The following is a 15789-nucleotide window of genomic DNA, read 5'->3' as shown; positions in this document are numbered from 1 at the left end:
GAATCGCTTTGCAGTAACGAAGCCTGCAATTCGTTATTAACCATTGTAGAGACCTGTCTATGGATACTTAAATCAGTTCCATTAAAAGACCTTCATTTAGTGCCATCTAGTGGTTTCCACAGTGCAATCCAGGCAGCATTACATGTAAACCAAATTTAATTGCTAAAGTTGTATGTACTTAAAAGTATTTTTATTTAGAGGGCAAAGAAGCAAACTGTTTAGGGTTTGTTTTGCAACATTTCACCTAGAGCTGTAAATCCCGGGTATTAAAACAGTGCACATGTTCTGAATGAACAGCTAAGCTGACTGAGACTGGTTACAAGTGGCAAAGCCATCTTCCCACTCAGAAATGAAAACTACCTTCAGCACAAAAGCTTTCTGGAAATGAGTGTTCCAGGAACGAAGGTATCATTACTGTCATACACACTGGCAGGATAATAAAGTCAAAACCACAGTGCTAAGCTTTGTAAGGAGGGACCAACATCAACTAACTGTGGTCAACAGACCGTGGGATGAAATTGCTGGGGATATAAATATAGACTTGTAGTAACCTTTGGCTGTTCCACAAGCAGCATCCATCCTCGTTAATGGCATCTTTCATGCTTCAAGAGTTTTAGTCTTGGCAGGGCTGTTACGGTGGTTGTCCAAAGATTGTTTTGTGATCACTTCTAAACTGACAGCTTAAGAGGCATTCGTATTAGCCCTCAAATAGGTACTGGGTTTTGGTGAGGAGCATGAGGGGCTTGACATAAACTGTGCTTTCTTGCAAAACTCGCAGCTAGGTATATTTTGGAAGTAAGATAATCACAGCCTTAAACACTTGTAAGAGTGATATAATGTAAGTCTGAAATGGCTCATTTGGTTTTTGCAGTTTTTGACATCCATCACCTGTGTAAATGTAGTGATGTCTGTGCCCACATAGTACAGATTTCCCTACTGTGCACTGGGGCACTGTCCTGGGAAACAGGAGATCCAATTTTCATCTCAATCCAATGGAAGTGGAAGCATGCTTGTGTGCAGCAGGACTAGTGGGTGGTAACTGCACACTTCAGTGTAGCTATGAGGACAAACTACCTTAGATTCCCTCACACCTTCCACAGATAACAGCATGCGTGATGGCAGCTACTGCAGCAGAGCTTCTTACTATGTTGCCACCATCTGTTCTCTTCCTTTTCAGTGACCCAGCTCAGGGAGATGATTCGTCTGGAAACTCATAATTTTTGCTGGTCAGTACAGCTTTCCTTCCAATCATATCCTTGATGTGGAATAATTCATGGCTGCACAAGCATTGTTGCTGCAAGCTGTGTGTTGTGGGGATGGCGTGAAGAGCTTGAGTGTTACACAGCTCACGTCAGGCTAAGCTGTCAAGAAATGGTGTTTAAATCCTGACAGAATGTCTGAAAGTGAATATTAAAAGGAAACATTAGCAGGATAACTTGTATCTGTGTCTGACTCTGTGACAACAGGTGTATCAGAGCTGATTGTTGGTCTATAGGTACCATCTACTACAAATAACAGTCCTGCTTTTGCTAAAGTGGTGTTTTGCTACCACAGGGGAACAAGCAATTCACTAGCTAATACTTAATTAGGTAAAGAGATAGCACTCTTTTCTTACATTGCCTTGTTATGTTAAACCAAGGAGGCAGTAACCAGGGATTAAGTACAGAGAGGTTTCTACTCTTTCTAAGTCTTCTGTTGGGTTTCCATGGGGCTGGAGCCTGTAGCTGTTATACAAACCGGTGAGAGTGAAGAGGAGGCTTCACAATGTGAAAAATGAGAGCACCAGAGCCAGATGTGCTAAAAATTCAATAGCCTTCCCTATACTGACAAAGGAAATTCCACAGAATGCTTCACCTTTGCACTGAGGGGACCATCTGTGGCAGAACCCATGACCTGATGCTGACTGGAGACTTAATTATAAGTAACACTGATTGAAATAATAAAGTGCTGTAGCTGTGTGTAATTTTAGCTTATTCTTGAGGTTTGTATTCATAGCAGAAGCACATGAGAGTGTCAGCAGAAGGCCACATTGAACTGTGTAACATGAAACAGTACTTCCTGAGTGAGCTTTAATAGTGACAGCACAAATTAAAGTACTGATACTAAAGCTGCTGCTAAAGTGAATGTCAATCGTAAATGTTACATTAACACAAACTGTTAATGGGCTTGTCTCATTCACAAGAGAAACTATAAAAAAGGTACATCCTAGAAATCATATTTACTCATTCCTTAAGACTCTACATGAGCAAGACCTTTGATGGAGTCTTGGCTTTCAGTAGTTTGTGCCTTTTTTCTACCTTGATATAAATAGAATACAAATAGTAAACTACTAATTATTCATGCCAGTTCTTTGCTAAATAGCAGTCAATTTTTCTGTAAATTGATATTATTATTCCCATATGCCCTTATGGAATTACACTTGTATTACCTAAGGGTAAAAGAACTGGGTTTTGGAACACTGAGAAAGATTGCAAAGGAAACAGCTCTTTTCCCCTAAATCCAGTTATGGTAACTGGAGAGATTTTATGGGTATTATATTGGGGCAATAGATGGAATAAATAATATCAGATTGTTTAGCTAAAAATAAATGTTAAGCAGAATATCACTCCAGTACATGGAGATTTCAATGTACAGAATTATGAAAGCATAAAGTATGCAGCAGAGTTAGTTAACTCCTAGCTTGAAATACGGCCAGTCTTTAACCAAAACATGTGCAGCATTTAGCAGAAGCATCACGTTTGTAGCAGAATCTATTAGCAATAGATAGGCTCTCCAGTTAGAGGACAAGCAAAAAGTAGCTGCATGCAAAGCAAGGCAAATGGAGAATTAGGAAACTGAGGGGTTTAAAGGCTCCTATGAGGTGTAGCCAAGGATTTTACAGAGGGAGATTTGGTCTCCAACAGAGCTAAATTGTGAAGTCCAGTAACATGTGGCAGGTTTGTTTTCCAAAGGCTGAAAGAAGCTAGAATAGAAGAACTGTAGTGTTGGTTGATTTAGCCTTTTGTTTAGAATTTCCTATAGTAAGACCCAGGAAGATAAAAGTAGATTCAGAGGTGTTTAGGCTTGTTTCCTTATTTCAGTCTCACCCTGCAGCCCCATTAAGACAAAAAGAGAAAGGAAAGATATCAGTGCCTTATATTTGATGTGTTTGTGCATAGCTCACTACCAGAGACTGTGTTCTATTAAGACAAAGAAAGTAAAATAAAGTATCCTGAGTCTGTTTTACTATAAATGGTATTTCTGTGCTGTTATATTTCCATTTCAGTGGTCTTATCCTGGTGTAAAACTGGTACAAAGAAATAGAGAATCCATTGGAAAATTAGGACTTATAACCTTGCAGCTTGTAACATGAAAAGTGTAGTAAAATAAGGCCAGGCCTGATGAGATTAAAGTGGACTGTCATGAAAGTCATTTAAGATGATGACAGAGGTTGAATTACAATGCCTTTGGGATTTATAGTTTGGGCTTATTATTCTGATTAGGGCAGTCAACAGAGAGAGACTGCAAATATGTTTTCTCCTCCTGTAATTCAAATACTGGAGCATGGATGGATGGATTTCCAGCTGTGTGTCGTTAGGGGCTCTGTGCAGCTGGAGGGCTTAGAAATTCCTAGAATTCAGAAATTCTCTAACTTCCAGCACTATTTTGTTTAATTCCTATGTTGCAACCCCTCTTCTATGCTTTAATGCACAAATATCTTGGTTTGAGATATAAGTCCCTTAGTTTAAGCAACAGAAAATCTATTGGGTTTTTCTACCACCAACTCTCACAGAGCAAAATTCAGGTTCAGGGTACAGAAAATCCATAAAGATGAGTGTTATTCAACATTTTTATAATGGGAGGTAGGAAGGTTTGCCTCCTGTATTTCCTGATGGGAAGACAGCCCATGCCAGCAACCCTGCTGAGCCTTGCAGGGATGCACAGGCTGCCCATGATAGGCTGTCAGTGACTTACCTCTGCGTGCAGAGGCATAAAATGAGTGGATTTAAGATTAGAATGCCTATCTCATAAAGGCAGTTTGTCCAGATATTACAAAGGGATCCTGCTTGAACAACTTGAAGATTAGAAAATCAGTACAATAGAAAAACCAAGCTCTCCCAGCATGCTTGAAAATGTGCAGATCACTTAGATATGACCACGTACACTATAGCAGGAGTGGATCTGCGGAGGTAAAGGGTTAGTCTGACCCCCACACACTGTACACTTTTGGGGGGCTTTACCTCAAACTCACTCTTGTCTGGTTCTGTGGCCTGGACACACAGTTTCATCTGAGAGAAATCCAGGTTGTGCACTCAAGATGACTCTGGGATACAGAGCAAAGTAAGGCGGGAGGGGATGTTTGAACAGCTCGCTTCAGAAGTGCACTGTAAATCCAAATAGAACTTTAATACAGATCCACCTCAGTTTCTTGATGTTAAATCACTGGAACAATGAGGTATGCTGTACTGCTGAGGTGCTTTACCCGTAGATTGCAAGTATGGTTAAAGATGATGATAACTTTCTCTGAGAGATGGTCACTGGCTGCTCCCCTTGACTTCCTTAGGAACTGAGAAGGGAAGCTCTTTACATAGCAGTCAGTTCTTACCCAGAGGTTCAAAGTAGATCACTGTCAGAGCAAGAGCTGGTCCATAATGCTTATTCTTCTTTTACTACACTGTACTATAAACCTTAGCTTTCTTTCATTTTAGTGTGCCTTTTGATGAGTTAGGAATTTTTAACATTCAGGACAACAAAAAGAAATCAGAAATGTTCTTGGTTGATGGTGTTAGGACCATAGGTGGGTTTGCTGGCTTGCTGTGGATGTAAGTAATTGACAGAGGGAGCTCTCAGTCACAAGTCAAAGAACAAGTCACCAAGAACAAAACCATTCTCACAAACAGTTCTTGCACCAACTCTGCTGACTGCTGTCCTGCCCAGTCCAGGAATTCCAGCTAGGGATCCATGGTCATGCTTGGGAACATGAACAATCCCTTTGAGCTTATGCTGGGAAGTTCAACTGTTGCAGCTTCTTCTCCCACACAGTTTGATTTCTTTACTGTACATTTAAAAACCGCAACTCCTGCTGAAAACGCTGCCATAGCCAGGCACCTCCTTCCAGGATCCCAATAGTGGGGGCTTGATGACAAAGCTCGGTTTCTATCCTTCTTCATCCCAGATGGACTAAACACTTTCCTCTTCTTTTGTGATGCTGTAATCTGTTAGCAATGTAACACTGATTTCTGAGCCACATGTGCTGCCTGTGATGGATGGGGCTCTGGTTGGTGTGTTGCTGTGGGTAGCACTGGGAGGCTTTGAACGAAGCTTTGCCTTACAGCACAAGATTTGCTTTTTAAAGTGTTGCCTGAAACTTTTACTCAGCCAATAAAGAGCAAAAGGATTGATGCAGGAATTGCTGAAGGCCAAGGCACGGGAAAAAATAGTAGCTATCAGATGGAAGGTGGAAGCATCGACAGAAGCGTGGTATGTGAAAGAGCGGTATAGGTAGAGGATGTGGTTGGGCAACCAGCAGAAGGCAAACAAAGCAACAAGCACCAGCACTGTTTTTGCAACTCTCTTGCGGGATTCAATCTAGGAGAAAGTGATGCAGATCTGGTGTTAATAGCTTTTAGTTCCATGGGTTTATGTAGTTGGGGATCATTTTCAAAGGGGCCTAAAAAACTAACTCCATTAGGAACCAAAAAAAAAGCAAAGTGGAAAAAACTCCAAAACACCAAAATAAAAAACTAAACCAAGAAACCAACAGAAAAATAAATCTATATATTTAACAAGGTATTTCCACACATTTCCTTTCCGTTATAAATCGCATGTCAAGCTCATCTAGACTGGGATTTAGAAGTATAATAGTTAATGTGTCAGCTCACACAGATGAGGTCTGTTTACAATACAACACTTGAACTCCTGAGTTTAATATGGCCATAACAAAGCAAAACAAACCCCATCCCTCACTAGGAGAGCACACACACTCACAACTAAATGAGTCGTGAGCATGTGCATAGTGGAGTTTGGATTGTTAATATGGGCTGAGTTTATGGAGGATTGAACTTCTATTATCAGGTAAAGGTTTGGTACTCAAGGCTTCAGACTTAATCACACTTTAGTGCTTGATCATAGCTTACCTGCTTACGGGCATGACCGTGTTCTTCTGCTGGCATGTTGGAGGTGCTTTTATATAAAGTTCTGGCGATAAGAAAATAGTAGACAGAAATGACAGCTAAGGGTATAATATAGAACACTAAGAAGCAAACCAGGGAGTGAGCTTCCTGCAGGATCTTCTCAGTCACAGGATAAGGGGCACATGCCTCAAAAGTTACATTCTTCTCAGGGTCGCTGAAAGAATACAAGTCGGAGAAGACAGCCTCTGGGATAGCAAATATCATGGAGATGATCCAAACACAGCCTGCTTTACAGCAAGTCTTCAGGAGTGCATCTGAAGTCTGCAGTTCCAAGGGTTTAACGATGGCTCTGTACCTAAAACCAACGAACACCATGGTCAGAAGTAACACAGGAATAATGCAAGCACCAAGAATGTGAACCTGAGGATAAACCATCCCTGTTCTCACTAATCTGAGGGTGGGAGAATCATCTTGGATATGAAAACAGGTACTAGCTCTTTGTAATTCAGATGGAAATATAGGAGATAATTTTAAACATGTATTTTAATGACTTGGCTGGCAGGACTTGTCATTAAAGCCTTCCTAAGTAAAGATGACTTCTAAGTTTGGATTAGAATCAGTAAAGGCAGTCATCTCTCCTATGTTTATGGTGCTGCCTATAAAGGTAAATGAGGGAATTAACATGTAAAACTGGTAAAGGTATGAAATAGGTTAACTGTTTTAGCAGTACATGAAACCAAGCATGTAGACGCTTCCTTTCTCCCGTGATTTTAAGACCCCAGATGAGTGCAGTAATCTGACTCCAAGCAGTACTCCAGTACTCATTCATATGTATAAAACAGGAGCTAACACTGCTGTTGATTCATGGCTGTGATTCTGCAGCATGTGGACTGAGACAGACATAGGAGAAAAATCTGGGTAAATCGATGGATGTGCGAAAATCTGTGTGGAAATGGAATGTGGGAAAGGAGCTAACTGCCACGAAGGTGGATGAAGCACAGGAAATTATACCCTGCTCCCAGAGTATCAGGGACTCTTGATGATGGAGAAAGAAGAGAACCCTCCCAGGGCACAAGGCTGGCATGAAAGGAAAGGCAGTGAAAAAGGATCCAGAGGATGCGACAGCTTAGTTGTACCATTTTGCACAACCTGAGGATCTGCTCTTTTTCTCCTCTAGGCAAATTTACATAGAAAACTGCAAGCTGGACTGCTCTTTATCGAATACATGCTGGTTTTATTAACTTGGAGCTCTTCTAGCATACTGGAACATGATAGTCGGGCATTGTGCACGACTGATGTTCTAAGTTTACCATATAGTTACCCTGTGAAAATGCAGTGTAGAGTATTTACATAACAGCTACCATGAAGAATTAACTGTCTAAATCATAGAATTATAGAATAGTTGGGGTGGAAAGGGTTGAAAGAGCCCTTTAAAGACCATCTAGTCCATGATTTATTCTGAACTGATATCATACAGGACCAAGACCTTGGAGCTGTAATATGCAGTTCACTGGAAACATGAGCTTAATATTCAGCAGGAGTTAAAACCCACACCAAACCCTAAAGAAACAGCAAGAAAGCAAAATGTTAGGAATTATTAGGGAAAAAAATGAAGAGCAAAAGAGACTATTAAGCAATTATCTGTATCTCTGGTCCATGCAACTCCCAAACACCATGTGCTGCTCTGCAGACCTTAACTCAAACCCCCCCACAGTGATGGTGGAATATATATATATATATATAATATGAATAGCCTGGAGAGATGGATAGGGATCATCGCTGTCTCTTCTGGCACAAGAGTCAGGGTCATCAAATGAAGCCAAAGCATAGCAAGAAAAAGGAGTTTTTCATGCAACAGGCAGTAAAACTAAACAAGTACAAGAAGAGGCTGAACAAGGATCTACAAGAGAAATCCACTGAGGTTATTAAATAGACAGAAATCACATTTGCTCAGGAAGTGATCTGAAGGCTTAGGGCTTAAGTGCAGTGTTGGACAGTGATTTTTATTCTTCCTATGTGTCGTTCATGGTCCTTACACTGGAGGCTGGTATTTGCCTACATGGACCCTTGGTCTCACCCAGTATGGCCATTCCTGTGCTGGAGTACAGTAACAGTAGCATTGATTAAACTCTGGACTTGCTGTTAGATACAATCCACAGTTATTGGCATACAGGATGGAAGTCTTATTCTCTCTTAATATTAACATCTATTTCAGGTTTTTCTGCTCCTTGACATGCTAATTCTGATTGAATTGAAATCTCATCTTAAGATTTGCTCATTCAGAAAAGAAGTGCATGACAAAGCAGTCAGACGGGAGCGCTGATCCCAACTAACAGTGCTCTCATCATCACCTAAGTTTCAGTTCAGAACCTCTGGGCTGAAGAATCTCTGGAAAAGATAAAAGAACTATAAGAGACAATAGTCAAAATGTGTCACATCACACCAAGCCCTCATCAAACTGAAAATTACTGTGTAGTGCTGCAGTAACCATCAAATCATGAGAGTCATCTGTTTGTTCCCTAATCTGTTCTGTGTTTTCCTTTGACTTGCTATCCCCATATGTCAATCTTTTATGTTGTGGGATTTAAAGCCTCGCTGAGTACACAGGACAAAGGATTTCCACTCAGTCATTTTCAGGTTTATTTTTCATCTTCCCTGACTACTTTAGTGCACCACTAGATAGCACCAATCTACTGTCTTATCCCTGCATTAAGCCATTTCCCTTTTCTGTACAATAGAGGAAAAGAACCCAACAGCACTGTACTTCAAGCTAATAAAAGATCAGAAGACTTTAAGAGTATTTCTCATTTCCCTCCATTGAAAAGAACTGCTCTGAGTTTTCTAACACACATTTTAAAATTAAATGTGACAAGGGTTGATTTTGGGTTTGGTTTTGGTCTATTACAATTAAAACATGCACAGATTGATCACTTCTGCTCTTTTGTTTCTAACTTCACACCACAGGTATCTCCTGACAAATGAGTTGCATCAGACCCACCTGTCAGCACTGAGAACAGTCAGGGTAAACACTGAGACTCCAACTGAGGTTAACTGGATGAAAGACAGCAGCTTGCACCCAATCCTTCCAAAGATCCAGGTATCCACGATGTACCGTGTGGCATCTATAGGCACACAAGTCAATAAAAGCAGTAGGTCTCCAAATGCCAGGCTGGTGATGAAGATGTTTGGAACTGTCTGCATGGATTTAATCTTGAAAAAGACTTTGATGAGGATTGCATTTCCAAGGAGTCCCACGGAAATGATCACTGAGTATGTAATATAAATGATGCACAGTATTTCCAATCCTGGGAAGGAGTCTTCGGTCCATTCTTCAGTTGTGGTTTCATTATCAAGGATTGATTTCAGCTCTGTACCATCTGTAGATGCACGCAAAGTCTCATTAGTTGAAGGCAAGTATAGTTGAGACATCTCTTCAACTGCTTCTTCTCTCCAGGCTGGGCTTAAATTGATCACAACATTAATATTTAGCATCCAGCATATCAGCAAGAGAAAGATACAGATTTGCAACTGAAATTAAGATTCCTGTTGCACATTAACTACTTTCATCCCCTTCTGGGTTTCAAAACATGCCTAGAAGGAATGCACACGGATCTTGTTCTGAACTGTGTAGGAGGTGGAGAATTTTGTCATTGGCTTTTCAGCTGGTGGAGCAGAGAGGGAGGAGGAAAAGAGAAAAGTGGAGTTTCTTTAAAGATTTAGCTGAAATGATGGTTTCTCTTGGAAGTATCTGGCAAGTACGTGTTGTGATTACTGCAGCATTAGGGTTTGCATCAGTTGCAAAGGGTTGTTAAAATCTCTCAGTATGCTCTAAGAAGGAAATCAAAGGAAAACCTGAAATAATTTTCTCAGCAGTACAGGTAAGCATAGAATAGACTAATTCACTACAAAGCTTTACAGTATATCTTAGTGACAGGTAAAATAACTCAGAATATAGGTAGTGTTTGCTGGAAAAGCCACAGAGACAGCCTGTGCTTGTCTATGCTCTGTTTAATCCTTTTATCACAGAAATGCAGTAACCTTCCAAAAGGCAATACAAGATTGATATTTATGGCCATAATTTCCTAATGCTTAGATTAAAGATTAGATTTGTCCCTTGAAATAATCCCATTGCCATCAAAACCACAACTCATGCTGGAGTCTGAACAGGTTTATAGGTGCTGTACAGAAGCCTGTTATCTTGCAGTAATCCACATAGTTCCTGGCTTTGGATGGTACAACAAATGATTCAGATCACCTAGGAGAGAACCAGCTTTTCCTGATGCTCCCTCAATCAACCATGTTAGTATTATGTGTTTTCTTATCTTTAGATTAGTCAACTCTTAAACTCTGCCCTGTGATGAGTTCCTGATTATGTTTCATAAATAAGGTACAACAGGAATGGGACCTACTTAGTTAAATCTCCTGAAACTAAGAAAGCCAAGATGTAATCTCTAGATAGTGGAAGTGGAAAAGATAGCAAAGGACTGAGCTTAATGCCTTGAAAATGAAGATCACAGGCTCAGGCTGGAGGATATTTTCCCCCAACCAGTTCTCAGCTGTGAAGTTCAAGCGGAGAAGGTTCTCTGCTCAAATCACAAAAGCAGTCTTATCTTCAGCTGCACACAGACACAGCCACACCAAATCAAGTTGATTTCACTGACTCAAAAAGACCCCTCTGTGAAAAGTCTCATTTTCCCTCTCCCAATGCCAGTCCTTGCGAGCACAACTATGCCATTGGTATCGAATGGTGATAGACCAGATGGGAGATGGTCATCAGACTGAAGCTGTGGCCCAGTGGGAGAAGGAGTCACTGCTCCAAAAAGGATGAAGGGGTTAAACATTCCAGTTCCATTTTTCTTTTAGAGTGCTTTTAGAAGAGAAGCTCTTGTCACGATGAACCATACTATAGCTTATGCAGGCACACTGTGTAGGTTGCTCACACATTTAGGTACCTTTGAGGATGCCCAATTATGTTGTCCACCCACAGTGGCGTAGTACTGTGGATTATATTTAATATAGAGTTCAGCAAGTGAGCAGATTGTGACAGCTTAATGTCAGGTACTTACATAAAATGTTTAGATTTCCTCTATAGGATAAGGAGGGTATCAACAAACACTGGCAACTGATTTCTTTCCACCAAGTGTCAAATACTCAAGGGTGGCATGAATGGATGGAATGAAACATCAGGTATTCAGCTGAAACTGGCATTTAGGATGAAGGAAACTAGTTACTTGCCTCTAACTGCGCTAAAGGTTGGTTGATGCACCAAAGTTCAGCGAGCAGAATAGATCCCAGCCTCTTATGTTCCCCAGGCTTTCAGAACCATTGGAGAGATGAGGGCTGACAACATGAAATCTGAGAATCAGAGAATCCCAAGGGTTGGAAGGGACCTCAAAAGATCATCCAGTCCAACACCCCTGCAAGAGCAGGGTAACCTAGAGTACATCACACAGGAACTTGTCCAGGCAGGCCTTGAATATCTCCAATATAGGAGACTCCACAACCCCCCTGGGCAACCTGTTCCAGTGCTCTGTCACTCTTACAGTAAAGAAGTTCTTCCTGATGTTAACGTGGAACCTCCTATGCTCCAGTTTACACCCATTGTCCCTTGTCCTACCACGGGATATCACTGAAAAAAGCCTAGCTTGGTTTATTCTGTGTCACTCAATCATCTTGTACAGCAAGACAGAGAACCTGAACTGATACCCCTCTGTGTAAGAGGTAATCCAGAGGACCAGAGGCTCTTGAGCTACGAGATGTTCCCAACAGTTGGTCTGGGGATGACTGAGGTTAGAAGGGAAAGGTGACAGACATTCCCAACCCATATTTAAACCTCTTAAGGACACCAACATGTGCTATGGATGAAAGCAACCCTTGAAAGTACCAAGGGCTTAAAATTCTGCTTACACCTGGTTACATGTGCTGTTAATTCCAAACTGGACCTGAATTCATGCATATAGGATGTACCTGACCCTGCATGCTCATTCTGGTGCTTCACACTTTAGAAGCCTGCATTACCTGGAAGCACAGACACATTCTCCCTTCTCTGTCTCTAATAGGACACAGCACACATGTCTAACCCAGCTCACAGCATCATGAACCTCCCTCTGCTTGGGTTTCTCTTTCTACTGAGAGATTGTATTTTCCCTGGCTTTCTGCCTCCTTGGGGGAATCTGGCAGAAGGAAGCTCCTTCATTTCCCACGGTTCTTCCTACAGTCCTGGTATTGCTGCAGGAATCTTCATTCCCTGCTTGCACTCATCCACTGCCTTCCAAGCCTCCACCAGTCTCTGCAAGGCTTTGGCCAGCCACTATCAGCACCGTCTAACTCCTCTTCCATGAGCTATTCGGCCACGTTCACTTCTTATGGAGCATAAGATACTGTCTTAGTCAATCATCAGGAGAGAGGGACTCTTCATCAGGGACTGTAACAATAGGACAAGAGGGAATGGCTTTAACCTGCCAGAACAGGGGAGACTGAGATGAGCTCTTAGGCGCTGGCACAGGGTGCCCAGAGAAGCTGTGGCTGCCCCATCCCTGGCAGTGTTCAAGGCCAGGTTGGACACAGGGGCTTGGAGCAGCTGCTCCAGTGGAAGGTGTCCCTGCCTGTGGCAGGGGTTGGAGCTGGAGGAGCTTTGAGGTCCCTTCCAGCCCAAACCAGGCTGGGATTCTATAACATTCTGAAGACCAAACAACATCCTGAAGGACACCCAGTAAACATGAAATACGGAATTTGTTTGTGAGGGTAGAATTTCAGTGTTTCTGTTCATCAGTTTTGTGTGCTCTTCATTAGCAACATGGGTAGAAACTAGGCAGGAAAAAAAACATTATGTTTTTAACACAGATTCTGATAGCTTTCAGTTGTGCAAATCCAGCTGAAAAGGAAGAGAATGGCATCATTATTGCAAGCAGTGAACAACTCTAAGGCATTCTTTCAGAGCAATATCTTCTGGTGGGAAGAGAAAAGCGATTTGGGTAATTCTGGCTATTGTTCCAAGTACCAGGCTTCGAAGAAAATAAATGTTCCTTTTAAACTCCATGCTGCAAAAAATATGGAGTAAAATGCTCAAGAGTAGAGCATTTAGCTGTATTTTTAATGCAAATCTTCTGTTTGAATGCAGTGTGAATCTTGTCTGAAGTCCCATGTGCTGCGTAGAGCCACCCGTTCAGAAAAAGCTCTTTGGGTCCCATTTGCTCTGCATCAAGCCAAAATACAGAGAGGAGAGCCAAAACCTTCACTCCATCAGAAGCAGATTTGCCAAAATGGTAATTATTTTGTGTAGTGTAATGATGTTATTTCAGCATACATTGAAATAATGGTCATGCTGCATTGATTGTTATTTATACAAGTATGTCAAAATGCTGTGTAGCTACGGTGCCAGGAACACAAAACTGAACTGCGTCTGCATTAGCTAGCATGGGGTGGGGATTAGGGTTATTTTAACTCACTTTCTTAGGTCGTTATTTGTACCTTTCCTGCATAGAACTGTTTAGTTGTCTTTATTCCTCTTTTATGTCTCAGGCTCCTTTTCGACCCTTGCTTTGATTGTCTCCCCCAGCAACATGGCCATCTGTTTATTGCTGGCTGGTTTATCTTTCTGTCTCTCCACTGACGTTTATGTTCTCTGGGTGTTAACAGCAGAGAGATACCAAACAGCTTGTCTATCCTAGCCCTGCATTGTGGTAGTCGCTGTTGTGGCATCCTCTCTTATAAAAGGCTTTTCTCAGATGAAGCTGTCTTCTACAGGTGAGCCCAATTGCTATTCATGTGCCCAGCCTGTCCAGTGCAGAGCAGGACTCTGCCATTGCGTCACTACAGGCACATTCCTCTTACACCTCCCTCAACCTGCTGGAAAAAGGAGGGGACAAACAGTATCATAACTCATGTCAATACTAAGAATGAAGCTTTTATCTGACAGCTTTTATATAGGCTGTGTGACTTGTGTGACTGTTCCCAGTCCATTTCCCAGTGCTCAAGCAGCCAGGTGTTGAATGAGAAAGCCCAAATGTACACCTGAAATGAGCATCAATGTTCAGAGACAGCAGTTCATGTTTAAAGTAAATTACTAACACATCCAGGGCTGTTTCCACTTCTGCTATGCCTAAATCCAGACTGTTCAGTGGAGTCAGTGGGACTCAGTCTGCGTGTGACAGGATCTCAAGTGCTGACATTAATCGATGACTCTAAATACCTTTTATCGTGTTTCTCCATTCTTGCATCCCTTCCAGCCTCCTTTTCCAAGAGTTTCCTCAGCCAGTTTCAGTATAGGAATAGCAGGGAAATGCTGGTGTCATTTCTTAGAAGAGAGAGAAAAATAAACACTGGAATGTATCCTTGAATTCCTTGCATTACAGCAGCAACCAGGCAATGGAGTAATACAGCAAGCACAATTCTTTTGGGCATCCTTGAAACGGTCAATAATGCGTTTAATTTAGAACCATTAGAGTGCCATTACATGTTAAATACTTTCTGATACCTCGAAGCACAGAGTATTGTGCATTAAGACTTAACCACCATCTTATGCAATAGGTAATTATCTTCCCAGTGTTTTGATTTTTAATCTTAACTCATTTCTCATAATGACATTCCTTTTGTTACCCCAGTAATGACTGTCTGCTAAATGGAGAGAGAATTATACATCTTGGGCATCAGTATTGCTAAAGTGTATTGCAAAGCACTGCTGTAGATTCATAAACTTAAACAAGCTGCACTGACCTTTGCCTGTCATCCTATGTGATGTTCTCCATCTATGGTTATTAAAGCGTGGTACATGCATTGAGCTGGAAGGCAGCTTTAGCCACTTGTCAATACAGAGATGTGAAAAGGCTCCAGGGACCCTTGAGTGAGCTGCTTAGACCTTGGATCTGCATCCACTAACTTAGCTGGTGGGAAGGGTGGTGGTTCTGTCCTGGTCTAAACAGCAAGATAGGAATGAGGAGGGTTTTGCCCCCCTCACCCCAGCTGCTGCAGTGAATTTACTATCATTTTGTGTTTCTTCTGCATCATCTAACCTATTGTTAACAGCCCACTGAGATCTGACATTAAATAATTGTCTTCATAGATAAATATACTGTCAGAAATCCTCCTTCAATTGGTTTAAAATAGAGCATGCATTTCATAGTGTGTGTATATCGCTAAAAATAAGCTATCTAGGAGTAAAGAGACTGACTTGGAAATCAGGGGAGCTTTCAGATTGCTGTTTTCTCAGCAAGGGATCAGAGCCAACTGATACAATCCAGCCTGCAGGAAGGAGGATGCATTTGCATCACTGACACGCTCCTGCTCGTCAGGTCACATTCAAGCCAGAGCTGCAGATGCTGCTCCCATCCCTTAGAATGGTGAGGATGTGAATCACAAGCACATAGGAATTCTGCATTGGGTTTGACTTTGTGCATATCCTCTCCCTGTGCAAACCCCCAGGGCACAGTTCTGTGGCAGAATGTCGATGTAGATGCATTAGAAAAGAGCAAATGTAATAGATGCTGAAGATACAATTTCACCCCAAAGAGAATGACACATCCTCATTCTGACTGACAACCAAAACAATGCCATGCTTGAAACACGGATGCTGCAATGTTTAGCTGGAAAAGCTATTAGGTGTATGATGGAGAGCAAATAGCACTTAGCATTTTGCATAAGAAGTTGACAGATTTTAAAACATTTCCTTCCAGCTTTT

At 41.6% G+C, this 15789-nt stretch overlaps 1 protein-coding gene across 1 annotated transcript; it reads right to left on the bottom strand.

The window, feature by feature from the left end:
* Positions 1 to 5160: 5160 nt before the first annotated feature.
* Positions 5161 to 9542, bottom strand: BRS3 (bombesin receptor subtype 3). The gene is made up of 3 exons (XM_005148256.2): positions 9112 to 9542; positions 6117 to 6468; positions 5161 to 5568 (listed from the first exon to the last, which is right to left on the bottom strand). Exons 1-3 carry the CDS (start codon positions 9540 to 9542, stop codon positions 5161 to 5163), a joined length of 1191 nt encoding a protein of 396 aa, XP_005148313.1.
* Positions 9543 to 15789: the final 6247 nt, after the last annotated feature.

Source organism: Melopsittacus undulatus, chromosome 6 (assembly GCF_012275295.1).
Source record: "Melopsittacus undulatus isolate bMelUnd1 chromosome 6, bMelUnd1.mat.Z, whole genome shotgun sequence".
Lineage (NCBI taxonomy): Eukaryota > Metazoa > Chordata > Aves > Psittaciformes > Psittaculidae > Melopsittacus > Melopsittacus undulatus.
This window is presented reverse-complemented; position numbering and strand designations above follow the sequence as displayed.

Coding starts and splice junctions, on each gene's coding strand:
- BRS3 (XM_005148256.2), bottom strand. CDS start 9,542: ATGTCTCAACTATACTTGCCTTCAACTAATGAGACTTTGCGTGCATCT. Junction 6,469..9,111: donor ACTGTTCTCAGTGCTGACAG/GTGGGTCTGATG, acceptor CGTTGGTTTTAG/GTACAGAGCCATCGTTAAAC. Junction 5,569..6,116: donor ACGGTCATGCCCGTAAGCAG/GTAAGCTATGAT, acceptor ACTTTCTCCTAG/ATTGAATCCCGCAAGAGAGT.